This window comes from Neolamprologus multifasciatus, chromosome 2 (assembly GCF_963576455.1).
Source record: "Neolamprologus multifasciatus chromosome 2, fNeoMul1.2, whole genome shotgun sequence".
Taxonomy (NCBI): Eukaryota; Metazoa; Chordata; class Actinopteri; order Cichliformes; family Cichlidae; genus Neolamprologus; species Neolamprologus multifasciatus.
This window is the reverse complement of record NC_140440.1, coordinates 28,412,280-28,430,153: the sequence shown is the minus strand read 5'-3', so window position 1 is coordinate 28,430,153 and position 17,874 is coordinate 28,412,280. Positions and strand designations below refer to the sequence as shown.

General features: G+C 40.7%; 2 protein-coding genes across 3 annotated transcripts in view; both read right to left on the bottom strand.

The window, feature by feature from the left end:
• The window catches only part of LOC146524649 (protocadherin gamma-A11-like), a 124,271-nt gene extending 112,213 nt beyond the window's left edge, over positions 1-12,058 (bottom strand). Inside the window, exon 1 of the mRNA XM_085174729.1 lies at positions 9,349-12,058. Within this exon, the coding sequence (XP_085030855.1) occupies positions 9,349-11,754 (2,406 nt within the window). The 5' untranslated portion in view covers positions 11,755-12,058. The remainder of the gene's footprint in view (positions 1-9,348) is intronic.
• Positions 1-17,448, bottom strand: part of LOC146524648 (protocadherin beta-16-like) — a 277,164-nt gene extending 259,716 nt beyond the window's left edge. The window contains exon 1 of one of the 2 annotated variants that reach the window (XM_085174548.1): positions 14,390-17,448. In XM_085174548.1, the coding sequence (XP_085030674.1) occupies positions 14,390-16,774 (2,385 nt within the window). In that variant the 5' untranslated portion in view covers positions 16,775-17,448. Of the gene's footprint in view, positions 1-3,245; positions 6,794-14,389 lie in introns of those variants that run through there. The other variant, XM_085174557.1, reaches the window with a different exon arrangement.
• Between the last annotated feature and the right edge of the window lie 426 nt (positions 17,449-17,874).

Sequence of the window (17,874 nt, the reverse complement as noted above, 5' to 3'; positions counted from 1 at the left end):
TCCTGAACTGTTCATAATCAAACGACCTCACAGCGTGGATCACACCCGTGTCTCCGTTTACAGACAGATAGGAGGACACCGGGGCACCATTCACCTCACCAGCTAACAGAGAATAAACCACTGTACCATTCTGTCTCCAGTCGGGGTCTCGAGCACTAACGGAACATAAAGTGGAGCCCGGTTTGTTATTCTCACTCACATATGCGCTGTAGGACTGTTCATCAAACACAGGTGCGTTGTCGTTGATGTCAGCTACAGATAACTGAACACTTTTAGAAGAGGACAGAGGTGGAGAGCCCTCGTCAGTGGCAGTGATTGTAATGTTGTAATCAGACACTAGTTCACGGTCCAGTTGTCCTGTGGTCACCAGAGAATAATAGTTTTTAATAGAAGGAACCAACTTAAAGGGGACACCCTGCTGGATGGAGCAGCGGACCTGTCCATTATATTCAGAGTCTCTGTCCTGCACGTTAATGATGCCCACCTCTGTACCAGGTGGCACATTCTCAGGTATGGGATTTGACAGTGTCTTCAGGTATATAAATGGTGTGTTATCATTTACATCAGTCACATCTATTAAAACTCTAGCATAAGATGTTAGTCCTAAACCATCTTTGGCTTTTACCCTCATTTCAAAAAAACTTCTTTCTTCATAGTCAATTACACCAGTTACTTTAATTTCTCCCGTTTTGGAATCAATGGAAAATACATTTATGTCGTTGTCAGACACATGGCCAAACTGATATGCTACATCTCCATTCACTCCTTCGTCTGCATCTGTGGCACTGACTTTAATCACTGTAGTATCTAAAGGACAGTTTTCAGGCAGACTGGCTTTATAAACGGCCTGGCTGAACTCTGGGGCGTTATCATTAGCATCCAGCACAGTGACGTGTATGGCTACGGTACCGGATCTCTGAGGAGATCCACCATCCAAAGCTGTGAGGAGTAAATTAATCTCCTTTTGTTTCTCTCGATCAAGTTTATTCTGTAGAACAAGTTCAACTCTATTGCTATCAACAGCCAGAATAAAGTTGTCGTTCTTATGTAGGCTGTATCTTTGCACTCCATTTTGACCAATATCTGCGTCATGGGCCTCTTCAATTGAGAAGCGGTTACCCTTCTCTGCTGACTCGCTTATTTCCATTCTTATCAAATTTTCGTTAAATTGCGGTGCATTGTCGTTCACATCTTGAATATGCAGACTTACATGGTGAAGCTCCAAAGGATTTTCTAACACCAAATCTACTTTTAAAACACAAGAAGGTTTCTTCCCGCAAAGGCTTTCCCTGTCAATTCTCTCCGATGTGATCAAATCTCCGGTTCTCATATTAATGTCACAGTACCTTTTCCGAGATCCTTCAAAATCAACACGGGCTTGTCGTGAAGCTAAGGTTCCAAAATTAACACCGAGGTCCTTCGCGACGTTTCCAATGACATAGTCTTGTTTCATTTCTTCTGGAATAGAGTAACTCAGGTCCCCATAAACCAGGCTTAGCGTTACAACAAACAAAGCAGAGCGGAGAATCAGTCTTAACCCTGAAAATCCTTTGTCTCCCATCCTGATACAAAAACGTGACCGCAGTGCTTCTGATGCACTTTCCAAAGCAAAAACAACAACGTGATTCGTAAACGATTCAACAATCCAAAGTGTAATATCACGATGAAACACGGAGAAACATGTCTGCAAACGTAACTGGTTCTCAGGGAATTACAGTCGACATCTGTGTAGTAGCAGTGGGTGGAGTGGTGTGTGTGTCAGTGTGCTATCAGCCAACAGCGACACCACGAGTTGCCTTTTATCCTCACAGTAGGTGATTACATATGTTTGTCGATGTCTGAAAACACAAGTCATGTTCACTTATCGTTAAATAAACTTTGAATTGGTGTTTCAAAACACAAGCTTATTGAAAACACCAAAACTACTAGAAATCGTCGAACGCTAACTAAAAGAAAAAAAAAATGTGTTTCACGATTTACTGATGACAAGGAACATCATACCACTTGTGCATGAACAACAGTAACAAGTACCTCCCCAGTAACCATTTTATAATCAGTTTGTAACTACAAGCAATTAACGAGTGTATATAGTGGCAAACAAGAAATGTCTACACACATCTGCTGTATGTGATAAAATGTCATTCGTTTACCTCAGGCACATAAACTATAAACAGGCTCATCATATAACACATCTTGTGTTCTTCGTTCAAAGAACACAACTGAACTGAAAGGCATTTGATTTGCGGGCCGAACGTTCTAGATACAATTAAGCTAATGTTTCTTCATCGTTGTCAAAGGAAGAAGAAATGAAAAACAAACTGTTGTATGTAGATATTGCTATTATTTTGAAGGTCACATAGATAAACCTGACAGAAAATTCTGTTAAGACTGTTTTACCTACGCTAATACCAGGTTAAAAATCACTCAAATGTAAAATGGTATACCCGACTACTTCATATTCAGAGCTGAGCTCGGCAAAATAAAAAGAATTTAGTAAGTAACAACACGAATGTCTATTATATTTATTATCAATATTATTAATAATACCAATGGTCGCAGACAATTACTAGAAATGACGTCGATTTAAATGAAAGAGCACAACTATAGAGAGAGTGCGCGCGCGAGAGAGGGAAAGATAGGGAGAGAGGGAGAGAGAGAGAGAGAGAGAGAGAGAGAGAACAATTACAGTGAGTGGGTCTCTGGGGCCCTGGGGAATATTTCAGCACCAAAGAAAGTTAATTTGAGATTTGGCAGGACCAACCACGCAAAGATACAAAATGTGTTTCTGCTATACGCGCAGCCACGTGCTCTTCAATAGTGTGAATCAGTTATTTTGATAAAAACAAACAATTACAATAAGTTAACCATGGCATAAGTCCGCATTGTTTTATACGGTATAGTTTGCTAAAGAGTGAGTTATTTCATTAAATCTTTTTGACACAAGGACCCAGAAAAACACATAACAACAATATACGAAATCACGAAAAATAGCACCCGCAAATAACAAACTAAGATGTAAGTTACACGATAAGTAAAGAAAAAAAGAAAAATAGTCGAGATCAACATGCCATACGGTATTTCTGAATGAAAGTTTTCATCATGTGATAAGCAATTCATAGTAAACGACAATACTACCTGTGCAAGATAAATACATAAACAACGGTCTTACAAATATTTTTTTTAAAAAGAAAAAGAAACACAACAAAAAGTGTAGGAACCAGAAGAAAGATTTGTGAGTGTCTTACCTCAATAGACTGACCCAGAGTGTCAAATGGATCAGCAAAGTCTGATGGACTTTTCTTCAGAGTCTGGTCAGCAGGCAGCGTGTTGTCATTGTACGATGTCACAAACTTAAAGTCACTGGTTCTAGAACCTGTGGTCAGGTATGCATCATAATTGTAAGTGCTGCGTAAAGTTCCTGTGCCATCAACATCTGCGTAATTAGGAGGGAGATAACCGCTGGGGATGGCAACTGCTCCGTCAAATAACAGTCTGGGCTTTCTCCTGCGACAAAATCTCAAACCCAGGATGATGATAATGAAAGTCAGAAAAAACGTGGACACAGACACCAGCGCGATGATCAGATAAGAGGTCAGTTTGGAATTGCTCTCATTATAAGACAGATCCTTCAGTTCTGGCACCTCAGCCAAGTTATCAGAAATGAGTAAATATATGGAACAGGTGGCAGACAGAGAGGGCTGTCCGTTATCTTTCACTGCCACTACAAGGTTCTGTTTCATGCTGTCAGATTCAGAAATGTCCCGCTGTGTCCTGATCTCTCCGCTGTGGACACCAATGGTAAAAAGTCCTGGATCAGTGGATTTGACAATATGATAGGACAGCCAGGCGTTCTGTCCGGAGTCTGCGTCCACCGCGATCACTTTGGACACCAGAGAGCCTCCGTGTGCAGCTTTGGGGACCAGCTCGGTCATGAACGAGTTGCCCTCTGGGGATGGGTACAGGATCTGAGGAGAGTTGTCATTCACGTCTGAGATGAACACACTCACGGTCACGTTGCTGCTGAGGGGAGGAGAACCGTTGTCTCTGGCCATCACGTGGACTTTAAAACTCCTGAACTGTTCATAATCAAACGACCTCACAGCGTGAATCACACCCGTGTCTCCGTTCACAGACAGATAGGAGGACACCGGGGCACCGTTCACCTCACCAGCTAACAGAGAATAAACCACTGTACCGTTCTGTCTCCAATCGGGGTCTCGAGCACTAACGGAACATAAAGTGGAGCCAGGTTTGTTATTCTCACTCACATATGCGCTGTACGACTGTTCATCAAACACAGGTGGGTTGTCGTTGATGTCAGCTACAGATAACTGAACACTTTTAGTCGACGACAGAGGTGGAGAGCCCTCGTCAGTGGCAGTGATTGTAATGTTGTAATCAGACACTAGTTCACGGTCCAGTTGTCCTGTGGTCACCAGAGAATAATAGTTTTTAATAGAAGGAACCAACTTAAAGGGGACATCCTGCTGGATGGAGCAGCGGACCTGTCCGTTATTCTCAGAGTCTTTGTCCTGCACGTTAATGATGCCCACCTCTGTACCAGGTGGCACATTCTCATGAATGGGATTTGACAGTGACTTCACGTATATATCTGGCGAGTTGTCATTGTTATCAATAACATCTATTAACACTTTGGCATAAGATGTTAACCCTAAACCATCTTTAGCCTGCACTTTCATTTCAAAATAACTTTTTTCTTCATAGTCAATCAAACCACACACTTTAATTTCTCCAGTTTTAGGATTAATAGAGAAAACTTTATCATCGTTGTCAGATATATGACCGAAGTCATACGTTACATCTCCGTTCACTCCTTCATCTGCATCTGTGGCACTGACTTTAATCACTGTTGTATCTAAAGGACAGTTTTCAGGCAGACTGGCTTCATAAACGGCCTGGCTGAATACTGGGGCGTTATCATTAGCATCGAGCACAGTGACGTGTATGACTACGGTACCTGATCTCTGAGGAGATCCACCGTCCAAAGCTGTGATGAGTAAATTAATCTCCTTTTGCTTTTCTCGATCGAGTTTATTTTCCAGTACAAGATCGACGTTGTTGTTGTCAACTGATAAAATGAAATGGTTGTTCTTTTGTAAGATGTACCTTTGCACAGCATTTTGACCTATATCTGCGTCATGGGCCTGCTCTATTGGAAATCGACTTCCCCTATCTGCTAACTCGCTTATTTCCATTTCAATTAAATGATCTTTGAATTGTGGAGAGTTGTCATTTATGTCTTGAATATGAAGACTTACACGATGAAGCTCCAACGGATTTTCCAAAACTAGATCTGCTTTTAACACACAGGAAGGTTTCTTGCCACAAAGGTTCTCTCTGTCAATTCTGTCCATCGTAGTAAAATCCCCAGTACTAATGTTAATGTCGCAATACATTTTACGAAATCCTTCAAAATCAACACGGGCCTGTCGTGAAGAAAAACTTCCACGGTCAATACCGAGATCCTTAGCTATATTTCCAATAACGAAGTCGCGTTTCATCTCTTCGGCAAAAGAATAACTCAGATCCCCGCTTACGAGGCGCATCGTTACAATAAACGTAGCAAGGCAATAGATCGGGCCTGAAAATCCTTTGTCTCTCATCCTGAAATGAAACAACGTCTTCCGCTTGTTAATCTGGCTATTCAGAGCGAAACAACATATGTATCCCAAATCAGTCAGAAATCCAATAGTCCACACTAGTTTATACAGAACTATGTCCCAGGATTTAGCGTTTCTGATAAATGAAAAAAAAAAAAACTGAATTCATGATGGGTGGAGTGCTGCATGTTCTTTTTCTTCCAGCCAACAGTGACACCATGTGTCTTTTTAACTTCACATCCGCGTTTGAATAAAACTTCTTCAAGTCAAAAAAGAAAGAAAGAAAGAAAGAAATCACATGAAGGTAGTGTTTACTCCCGTCAATACACTAAATTGGAATAGCGAATTATGTTCTCGGTATATTATAATGAAAAAGCAATTATAGCTACCGAATACAAATGACAAGGCTCAGAACCATGGACAGCTTCAGAGGAAATACTGAGACGGTTTTTATACAGAAAAGAAGACAAATGCCGCAACACTCGCACACACACAGTTAGAGAAAAGCAAATTAAATGGCAATTTCAATTATTTATTTCCGATTTATAGCAACTACGTTCATTAAAATATAGATAAGTAACAAATCAGAAGTAGACATAGTCTTTTTGCGGAAAGTCAGTTCTTATACTAGAGTAGACATTATTAGAATGATGCATCGATGTACATGTGCCATCTTTCTGTTGATGAACGTGACTATAATTAAACACATTACATGCATTTTTGTACATTGACTCACAGCTTTATAACATATGCTCAACACCGTTCGGGAGTCACGAGATAAACCTGAGGTCGTGTAACTTAAAACGGAAACGCACGCACGCGGTCGGACATACACATCTATATGTGAACTTGGTGTTATGTTTCACTTTTTAAATACTGAAGTGATGACACCACTTTGAGCACAAATAACATGAAGCGTTGAAAGGGAAATCTCTTAATGGCTAAACTCCAGCTATTCATAACCATGAAGACAAGACAGTCCCTTTATGAAATCTGCAATAATACACTGTGTTGTACAAGCTTCATATGGTATTTCTTTATCTGAGACAAAAAGCAAACAAAGGACTACTTGTCCAAGTATGGAACGCCAGGACTGACATAATAAATTAATTATACCATTAAATAATTAATTAAATGTGGCAATAATTAATTACAATTGGAAATAATTAACTAAATAAATATTTTTGACACATTTAATTAATTAAATTATTATTGCCACATTTAATTAATTATTTAATGGTATAATAAATTTATTATGTCAGTCCTGGTGTTCCATATCCAAGCAGCAAAGGAAATATCAAAGTAAAGTACAAGTCAGTCAACACTGCACTTCTTTGAATTTGAAACTGAACTTCTTTTTTAATGTCATCCATGAGTTGTGGACTACAACAGTCCCACCGGGAACACGTGACACCTATTCATTTTTACTGAGTTAGTGCTGCAAATGTTAGTAGCTAACCAGTATTAATGAGCTCGCTGGCATTTGACAACCACCTAACAAATCCGTGTGTTTGTTGGTTTGAAGTTTCATGTTAGTGTAGTGGGTTAGATTTTGTAGAAGATGTTTTGTTCCTACATGGTGTCTGTGAACGCAGCGTGAACATTTAATGGTACCCTAGCGATCTAATCAGAGGTTAGTTATGAGGAGCAGCTGTGGCCTATTCACTGATTTAACGTTTGGTACTCATTTCTCCCATATATGGTGACGATCAAAGCCTGATCTTAATGTTGCAGATCAAATTCAGTCGAGTGGTTAGTAGGATCCTCGTATGAAGTCTGCAGTTTGGTTAATAATAGCGTGGACCAAGGATAACTGTTCTTTTCTCTTGTTATAGGTACCCTGCTGCCATCTTGTTGAGTCTTGTTATTTCTCGTTGTTGTTTTCAGTGTCCTCTAGTGCCTTGTTTTGTTTAAACTTTGCTTTGTTTTATCATGTTTAATCTTGTCCTGTGCTGTTTGTGCCACACCGCACTTTGTTGGGGCCCAGTGTGGGTGCGCCTGATGCTGCATTTCTGGGGTATTTTAAAGGTTTTATATGTAGGTGCATACACTCCTCTTCTGTTTATTTTTCACTGAGTCGGTCCCTATTTCTTGCTTGATTTATAGGTTTATTTCACTTCAGGTTTAGAGACGGACGCTTGCTGGGGGCTAGGCACGTTTGGTCAGGTTGCCTCTTATGCATGCGAGTATAAACGCCGGGATACGATTATAAAGCGCCTTTAGTTGCAGTGACAACTGCAATGCGAGGTGACGAGTGAATAACTGGTGGCAGTCCTTGGGCACTACTCTCTGTAGGTTGCCTCCCAAAGTGACCTGTATTTAACTATATTAATTGGCTTTTTGTTGAGCTGCAATTTTACTTGGAGCAACACAGTGAGTCTTGTAGTTTTAAGCCATATCTGGTAGTGATGTTTTAGTTAAAGGTACAGTGGTATTGGAAGTCCTGCCACTAAATTTGCTGTTGTCTTTGTATCTCCAAATTATTCAGATAATGCATTAAACAAACCCATTGACAATGACTTGCCACGCCTCTTCTTTGTCAATATCGAGCCCGTGTGTCTTTGTAACTGGTAAAACCTTTGCACTGGTTAGTGTGAAATTTCCTGGGGTGCAACTCCAACACCAGGTGGCGTTATCAGTTGAGTTACATTTTCAGTTTCCTTCTCTGGCGCCACAATGGGATAGAAATAAACATGTAGCGCTCACCATCCAACAGACTGTCAACACACCTTTGAGAACGACATTGTAACATGCGGTAACACTAATGTATACCGAGGTGCAATGTGGATGTACATGAGATGACAAAGAATTGAGCACAAAAATGAGATTATCAATACTGACAGCAGGAAGTGATGAATATCTGACAGCTATTGTTTCGGTAGTTTAAAAAGTGATTTAGTCATTTTAATGCTACATTGATGATAATAATACCAATTAAACATAATTGTGATTTAGGCACAGAATGACCCTTCGACTGGTCACTTACTTCCCCGACTATCGTACCGTGGACGGCTAAACGTTTTGATTTGACGTCGGATGCACTTCTTGACGCAAGCCGGGGGTTTCCCCTGTGTGCCTCTTTAAAAATAAGAGGGATCCGTTCCTTAAACAACGAATGCGTTAACCACTACACCACGAATTAAACACGGGGACTTTCGAAATTACACGAACTAATAAATAAATCTTGAGTATAGGACCTTTGTTCGTCTTTCATGTGAAAGATCATTAACAGTACTGGTGCCGCCTTCAGTAAATCAGATGGTTTGTGCGACAAAGTGTATCATCAATATACTAATCATTACTTGTTAATTTAATGCCGTTGTTTATTTCGAGGTACTTTGCAGTGTTGTAAAAGCTGACCAGAAATCAGAGTGAAACTTGACTCGTTGTCAGAAGAGTCTAACAAAATACACTGAAAGTTTCGGGTTGGAAATAAAAGGAAGTTGGTTACGTTCCAGTTCAATATTAATAGCTACGTTTCGCTATAAGCAACCCCCAAGATTGACTTTGTTTGTAATATGATGAAAGGCGTTATTTTGAAAAAAATGAAAATTCATACACAAACACACAAAAAAATGCAAGTAAGGGGAGGTACTATATAGGAAAGACCCTGTAAATAACAAGAAGCCTCAGGTTCTACTTATCAAAGACAATACTATAAATGTAAAAACTTAAACACATAACAAAACACTGCAGTTTTGATAACCCGGTTATTTCAGAATCCTACCTCTATTGAAGTATCGAGATCTTCAAATGGATCAGCAAAGTCTGATGGACTTTTCTTCAGAGTCTGGTCAGCAGGCAGCGTGTTGTCATTGTATGATGTCACAAACTTAAAGTCACTGGTTCTAGAACCTGTGGTCAGGTATGCATCATAATTGTAAGTGCTGCGTAAAGTTCCTGTGCCATCAACATCTGCGTAATTAGGAGGGAGATAACCACTGGGGATGGCAACTGCTCCATCAAACAACAGTCTGGGCTTTCTCCTGCGACAAAACCTCAAACCCAGGATGATGATGATGAAAGTCAGAAAAAACGTGGACACAGACACCAGCGCAATGATCAGATAAGAGGTCAGTTTGGAATTGCTCTCATTGTAAGACAGATCCTTCAGTTCTGGCACCTCCGCCAAGTTATCAGAAATAAGTAAATACATGGAACAGGTGGCAGACAGAGAGGGCTGTCCGTTATCTTTCACTGCCACTACAAGGTTCTGTTTCATGCTGTCAGATTCAGAAATGTCCCGCAGTGTCCTGATCTCTCCGCTGTGGACACCAATAGTAAAAAGTCCCGGATCAGTGGATTTGACTATTTGATAGGACAGCCAGGCGTTCTGTCCGGAGTCTGCGTCCACCGCGATCACTTTGGACACCAGAGAGCCTCCGTGTGCAGCTTTGGGGACCAGCTCGGTCATGAAGGAGTTGCCCTCAGGGGAGGGGTACAGGATCTGAGGAGAGTTGTCATTCACGTCTGAGATGAACACATTCACGGTCACGTTGCTGCTTAGAGGAGGAGAACCGTTGTCTCTGGCCATCACGTGGACTTTAAAACTCCTGAACTGTTCATAATCAAATGACCTCACAGCGTGGATCACACCCGTGTCTCCGTTCACAGACAGATAGGAGGACACCGGGGCACCGTTCACCTCACCAGCTAACAGAGAATAAACCACTGTACCGTTCTGTCTCCAGTCGGGGTCTCGAGCACTAACGGAACATAAAGTGGAGCCAGGTTTGTTATTCTCACTCACATATGCGCTGTACGACTGCTCATCAAACACAGGTGGGTTGTCGTTGATATCAGCTACAGATAACTGAACACTTTTAGAAGAGGACAGAGGTGGAGAGCCCTCGTCAGTGGCAGTGATTGTAATGTTGTAATCAGACACTAGTTCGCGGTCAAGTTGTCCCGTAGTCACCAGAGAATAATAGTTTTTAATAGACGGAACCAATTTAAAGGGGACACCCTGCTGGATCGAACAGCGGACCTGTCGGTTATTCTCAGAGTCTCTGTCCTGCACGTTAATGATGCCCACCTCTGTACCAGGCGACACGTTTTCAGGAATGGAGTTAGACACCGATTCCAGAGAAACTGCTGGTGCATTGTCGTTTATGTCAGTAATCTCTATTATAACTTTGGCATATGATTTTAGTCCTAAACCATCTTTGGCTTGCACTGGGATTTCAAAAGAGCTTCTGTCTTCATAGTCAATTACACCAGTTACTCTAATTTCTCCCGTTTTGTGTTCAATAGTAAACACATTCATATTATCATCAGATATGTGCCCTAAGTCATACGTTACATCTCCATTCACTCCTTCGTCTGCATCTGTCGCACTGACTTTAATCACTGGTGTATCTAAAGGAGAATTTTCAGGCAGAGTGGCCTTATAAACGGCCTGGCTGAACACTGGGGCGTTATCATTGGCATCCACCACAGTGACGTGTATGGCTACGGTGCCGGATCTCTGAGGAGATCCACCGTCCAAAGCTGTGAGGAGTAAATTCATCTCTTTTTGTCTCTCTCGATCAAGTTTATTCTCTAGTACGAGTTCAACCTTGTTGCTGTCAGCAGCCAGAATAAAGATGTCGTTCTTTTGAAGCTCGTACCTTTGCACAGCATTTTGACCTATATCTGCGTCATGGGCCTGCTCTATTGAGAAGCGGCTACCCTTCTCGGTTGACTCGCTTATTTCCATCTCAATCAAATTTTCTCTGAATTTTGGCGAGTTGTCATTCACATCTTGAATATGAACACTTACACGATGAAGGTCCAAAGGATTTTGTAACACCAGATCCACTTGCACAACACATGAAGGTTTCTTGCCACAAAGGCTTTCTCTGTCGACTCTCTCCGATGTGATCAAATCTCCTGTTCTCAGATTAATGTCACAGTAACGCTTACGAGATCCATCAAAATCAATGCGAGCCTTTCGGGAAGATAAAGTCCTCAGATCAAGCCCAAGATCCTTAGCTATATTTCCAATCACGGAGTCTCGTTTCATCTCCTCTTGAATATTATAACTTAGATCTCCATGAGCGATGCGCAACGTTATAATAAAGGAGGCAAAGAAGAAGATCGGCCCTGGTATTGAAAATCCTTTGTCTCCCATCCTGACTCGAAAAGAGCCCATCTTGCAGCAATTATACTGTCCACAGTGGCAAAGTAAAATCTATTCCAAAATACACAGCAATCCTTAGAACTTTACAGCAAGGTATGGGGTCCTGAAGGTTCGGATATATGCGTTTTTCCAGCAGTCTGCATTTGATATCTAATCAGTAAGTGGAGTGGGTGGAGTGGCAAGCGTTTATTTTCCGTTAGTCAACAGCGACACCACGAGTCACCTTTTAATCTCCTTAGTAATCAATTAAATATTATTCACAAAAAAGTAAATCACTCCAAGACCGCTCTCGGCCATATTTAACAGTTGTGAATATTATTTAAAACACATTAAGCATTCTTTGCTAACTGTGCCTGAGTAAGATGCCGATGTCATGCCACAACAGTCATTTAAAATGATATTTGGTTTGTTACCCTCAAATGTATACTGTTTGAGCCTCAACAAACCCTAACATTCTTGACTTTATTTTACATTTTTGTAATACACAAAAGTTCTAAGGTTCTCATTTTTGAGACAATAAGCTGAGGTAACTGAATTACACAAACCTACAGTTTTAATTACTGAAATTCACATGGAATTTCGGAGATACCAAACAAGTCTCCAGATCCAGTTACTCCAAGAACCCCTGGATCGCATTTCAGGACCATGGACAGGTACTGTAAGATTTGACATGGTTATTGCGCAATGTGTTGTCTCCTAAAATCAATGAGAGATAACTATACAACTGTAAAGACTAATTTATTTTTAAAACTCTACCCAAAGCTAACTACTGCAAGGCTGCATCCGAAACTGAACCTTTGTTTCCATCACATTGCCTAAAAAGTGAACCAGTTGACCCTGCCGAGACCTGGAAACGACATTATAAAAGAATGAGCAGGCTACTGCTGCACTCTAAATACACTTTTCCAGTTTTCTTTAAACAAAATGTCATTGGCGCTCAATGCCACTGCTCAAAAGTTTCAGTGTCATGTTGAAATGTCGTTTTGCTTGAATGAAAAGCAAATTATTTTCATTTAATATAATTTTAAATTAGAAATGTTACAAATGTTATTTTATTTTTAAAAAAAATAATTATTGGAAATAATTAGATTTTTTTTTGTTGTTGTTGGAATTTCTGTGTAGCTATTCAAAGGTCCATTTCCTGCAAGTAAAATATCTGTTTCAATTGCATGTGTTCACCTGTTGCTCATAAATCCCAGTTCAAATTCATCCCAAATTCAGTTATGTTAGCAAAGCCAAAAACTGTTAGATTACTTGCAAAATAAATTGAGTTATTTGTCTGTGGGTTTAATTAAATGGCCCCAATTTTTTCTTAAACACCGAGTTGTTGTTCTTAATGACTGTTGCATAATGACTGAAACTAGCACCACTGAAGGAACAATGGGCTGGGAGTTGACTTTTGAAGTCCAGATGTAGTCTCCCAGGTCTTAGCTGGTATGGTTCTCTACGCCACCAAATTTAGGGGAATGGTGGATGTGCAGGGGGTCACCTAGGACGTTGACTTGTAGCAGGGGAGAATATAGCCAAGAGAGCTAACACTACACATAAAAAAGGGTTAAGAAGAGGTGATTGTGTTTTAACAGTCTGTTTGTAGAGTAGTCATGGTGATGATTAGACCTTGCGATTTGGGGGTACACCGTCCCTTTAAGAGCCACCTTAAGCCAGACCATGCTTGTACTCAGGTTCGCGTCACGCACTGCGCACTGCAAGCGGGAGCACTAGAGAGTTAGAGGCTGCAAAAGTTTGCGTGGCTATCTACACGTGAGGTAAATGTGCTAGAAAAGTGTAAAATACTGCAAAATATTGTCGTCGGTGTTGTCGGAGACGGTAATTAGCCTAGGAAACTAAGTTTATTATGCGATGACGCCGTGTTTGTGATGATTTTTGTAGAATTCTGAACGTGCGACGGGTGTATGTTCAAGGGTTACGTGCTGTGAGCAGGATTGAAGAGCGGGTTGGTGTGAGTAATGACAGAGTGTCCTAACACATTTCAAAGTTGTTAAGTTTACACTGTTGTTCACTTTGCACAACTTTTTATGTTTCTGTTTGATTCAGAGGGGAGATCACTTTCTGTGTGATTCCTGTGTGTGTACTTCGGCTGTGTAGAGAAATCAAAGTGAGTTCATGATGTTCTCCCTTAAAAATGTACAAGTTAAAATGAGAGTTTACATTGCACTTTTTGGTCAGTTGAACTGTTAATTATGGGTTCCAAAGAACAATTTGTTTTATTTTTGTATATTTGTTTCTTGACAGGTCACTGCTGTTGTCTATACTGATTGAGTTCTGATATGAACTTTGATGTTGCTGTTGTCTCAGACCCTGAAAGGCAGTTTTATGTTGAGCCAGTGGAATAGTTAAATGTGACTGTTTTGACTCAAAAAATATAAACTTAAAACTCTGCTTTCCTGAACACAGTGGGTGGAAAAAATTATGTATAGATAGATAGAGATAGATAGATAGATAGATAGATAGATAGATAGATAGATAGATATTGCTTTTTTTCTTTGTACATTGTTTTCATTACTTGTCGCACCTTTGTGGTCTTCCTACCTAATTTTGTTGTGCAAGAAACTGAACAATGACAATAAAAGTTCTAAGTCTAGCTTTATATGTTTATATATGTGGGAAAGAAGTTGCGTTTTTCTACCTCAGAAGATGTGGTGATGTCTTCAAACGGATCAGCAAAGTCTGATGGACTTTTCTTCAGAGTCTGGTCAGCAGGCAGCGTGTTGTCATTGTATGATGTCACAAACTTAAAGTCACTGGTTCTAGAGCCCGTGGTCAGGTATGCGTCATAATTGTAAGTGCTGCGTAAAGTTCCTGTGCCATCAACATCTGCGTAATTAGGAGGGAGATAACCGCTGGGGATTGCAACTGCTCCATCAAACAACAGTCTGGGCTTTCTCCTGCGACAAAACCTCAAACCCAGGATGATGATGATAAAAGTCAGGAAAAACGTGGACACAGACACCAGCGCGATGATCAGATAAGAGGTCAGTTTGGAATTGCTCTCATTATAAGACAGATCCTTCAGTTCTGGCACCTCAGCCAAGTTATCAGAAATAAGTAAATACATGGAACAGGTGGCAGACAGAGAGGGCTGTCCGTTATCTTTCACTGCCACTACAAGGTTCTGTTTCATGCTGTCAGATTCAGAAATGTCCCGCAGTGTCCTGATCTCTCCGCTGTGGACACCAATGGTAAAAAGTCCCGGATCAGTGGATTTGACTATTTGATAGGACAGCCAGGCGTTCTGTCCGGAGTCTGCGTCCACCGCGATTACTTTGGACACCAGAGAGCCTCCGTGTGCAGCTTTGGGGACCAGCTCGGTCATGAAGGAGTTGCCCTCCGGGGAGGGATACAGGATTTGAGGAGAGTTGTCATTCACATCTGAGATGAACACACTTACGGTCACGTTGCTGCTGAGAGAAGGAGAACCGTTGTCTCTGGCCATCACGTGGACTTTAAAACTCCTGAACTGTTCATAATCAAACGACCTCACAGCGTGGATCACACCCGTGTCTCCGTTTACAGACAGATAGGAGGACACCGGGGCACCGTTCACCTCACCAGCTAACAGAGAATAAACCACTGTACCGTTCTGTCTCCAGTCGGGGTCTCGAGCACTAACGGAGCATAAAGTGGAGCCCGGTTTGTTATTCTCACTCACATATGCGCTGTACGACTGTTCCTCAAACACAGGTGGGTTGTCGTTGATATCAGCTACAGATAACTGAACACTTTTAGAAGAGGACAGAGGTGGAGAGCCCTCATCAGTGGCAGTGATTGTAATGTTGTAATCAGACACTAGTTCACGGTCCAGTTGTCCTGTGGTCACCAGAGAATAATAGTTTTTAATAGAAGGAACCAACTTAAAGGGGACACCCTGTTGGATCGAACAGTGGACCTGCCCGTTATTTCCGGAGTCTCTGTCCTGAACATTAATGATGCCCACCTCTGTACCAGTTGGCACGTTCTCCGGTGTGGGGTTAGACACTGAATTTAGATATATAACTGGTGCATTATCATTTACATCAGTCACATCTATTAACACTTTGGCGTAAGAAGTTAGACCTAAACCATCTTTCGCTTCTGCTCTCATTTCAAAAGAATTTCTGTCTTCAAAGTCAATCACAGCAGTTACTTTAATTTCTCCAGTTTTAGGATCAATGGAAAATACATTTATGTCGTCGTCAGACACGTGACTTAAGTCATACGTTACATCTCCGTTCACTCCTTCATCTCCGTCTGTGGCACTGACTTTAATCACTGTTTTATCTAAAGGACAGTTTTCAGGCAGACTGGCCTTATAAACGGCCTGGCTGAACACTGGGGCGTTATCATTAGCATCCAGCACAGTGACGCGTATGACTACGGAACCGGATCTCTGAGGAGATCCACCGTCCAAAGCTGTGAGGAGTAAATTCATCACGCTTTGTTTCTCTCTATCAAGAGTATTTTCTAGTATGAGTTCAACCTTGTTGCTATCAACAGCCAGAATAAAGTTGTCGTTCTTTTGAAGCTCGTACCTTTGCACAGCATTTTGACCTATATCTGCGTCACGGGCCTGCTCTATTGAGAAGCGGTTACCCTTAACTGCTGACTCGCTTATTTCCATCTCAATCAAATTCTTTTTGAATTTTGGCGAGTTGTCGTTCACGTCTTGTATATGAAGACTTACACGATGAAGCTCTAACGGATTTTCTAACACCAGATCCACTTGCACAACACATGAAGGTTTCTTGGCACAAAGGCTTTCTCTGTCGATTCTCTCCGATGTGATCACATCCCCCGTTCTCATATTAATATCACAGTAACGCTTATGAGTGCCCTCAAAATTAATACGAGCCTTCCGGGAAGATAAAGTCCTCAAATCAAAACCGAGATCCTTGGCTATATTTCCAATCACTGAGTCTCGTTTCATCTCCTCGGGAAAGGAATAGCTCAGATCTCCATAAACGAGGTGCAATGTTACAAAAATGGAATAAATGCAGAAGATCGGGCCTTGAGCTGAAAATCCTTTGTCCCGCATCCTGACAAAAATCGACCGTCAATTTCAAAGAAAATGTACTGTGCAGCACAAAAAAGAAGAAGGTCGGACCAAGACAACTAAATGTTAGGTTATTTGGTAACAATTTGCGCCATCTCTATCCGGGATTTTACCAGATTATCCAGACACTTTACAACTGATTTCGATGCAATAGTGGGTGGAGTGGCGAGAGATTATTTTCTGTTAGACAAGGGCGACACCACGAGTTACTTTATCATCTTCACACCAGAACGTATTGAAATATTTTCGCAATTTAAATCCGGATTGTGGCTGGAATTCATCATATTTAAATTACCTGTGATTATCAGCTTAAAACTTCCGTGTGATTTCTGCAATATAATAGACTAAGCACGGGATGAAGGTCTTCACTTCACAGGTATACCGTATGCCTGTCCGTGTAAACGAGATGTGGATTGTAATTTATACATATATTGCCTTTGCTTTTGCTAGGTAAAAGTTTGCATGAACCGTATTCCTAAACATTATTATTGCGAAATGTTTAAATCTCCAAAAGAGAGGGCCAGCATAACTTTGAGTGTATAAACACTGTACATTTTTAACAGTAAAAGAACACGTTATCCTAAAGTGCGTCAGGGCATTTGGATGAGTTGCAATATATTATACATTTTGTTACATATGAAAATAATTAATATAACAGAAATGCATTCTGAACAGCCGAGACACAAAAATACATTTTCCTACTGGGCTGCGCGAGAACACCAGAAGAGCCTTTCAGTGCCACACAGAGCTGTTTTTACATTTTATGTTGTTAGGGCCAACTGTTTCAAGAGTATGTGATAATAATAATAATAATAATAATAATAATAATAATAACAATAATAATAATAATAACAATAATAATAATAATAATAGTAATAATAATAATAATAATAATAATAATAATAATAATAATTCGTCCATTGATAGTCATGGAGCGAAAACCATGCCTGGGCTGACACAGAGACAATAACCCGTTTTTAATTACACTTCCTAAGACCTTACTATCGATTAAACATGGCGAAATCATGTAAAAATGTTCCATCAGTCCAGAAGCCTCTTACTTGTGGCGTCTCCTTTTTGTG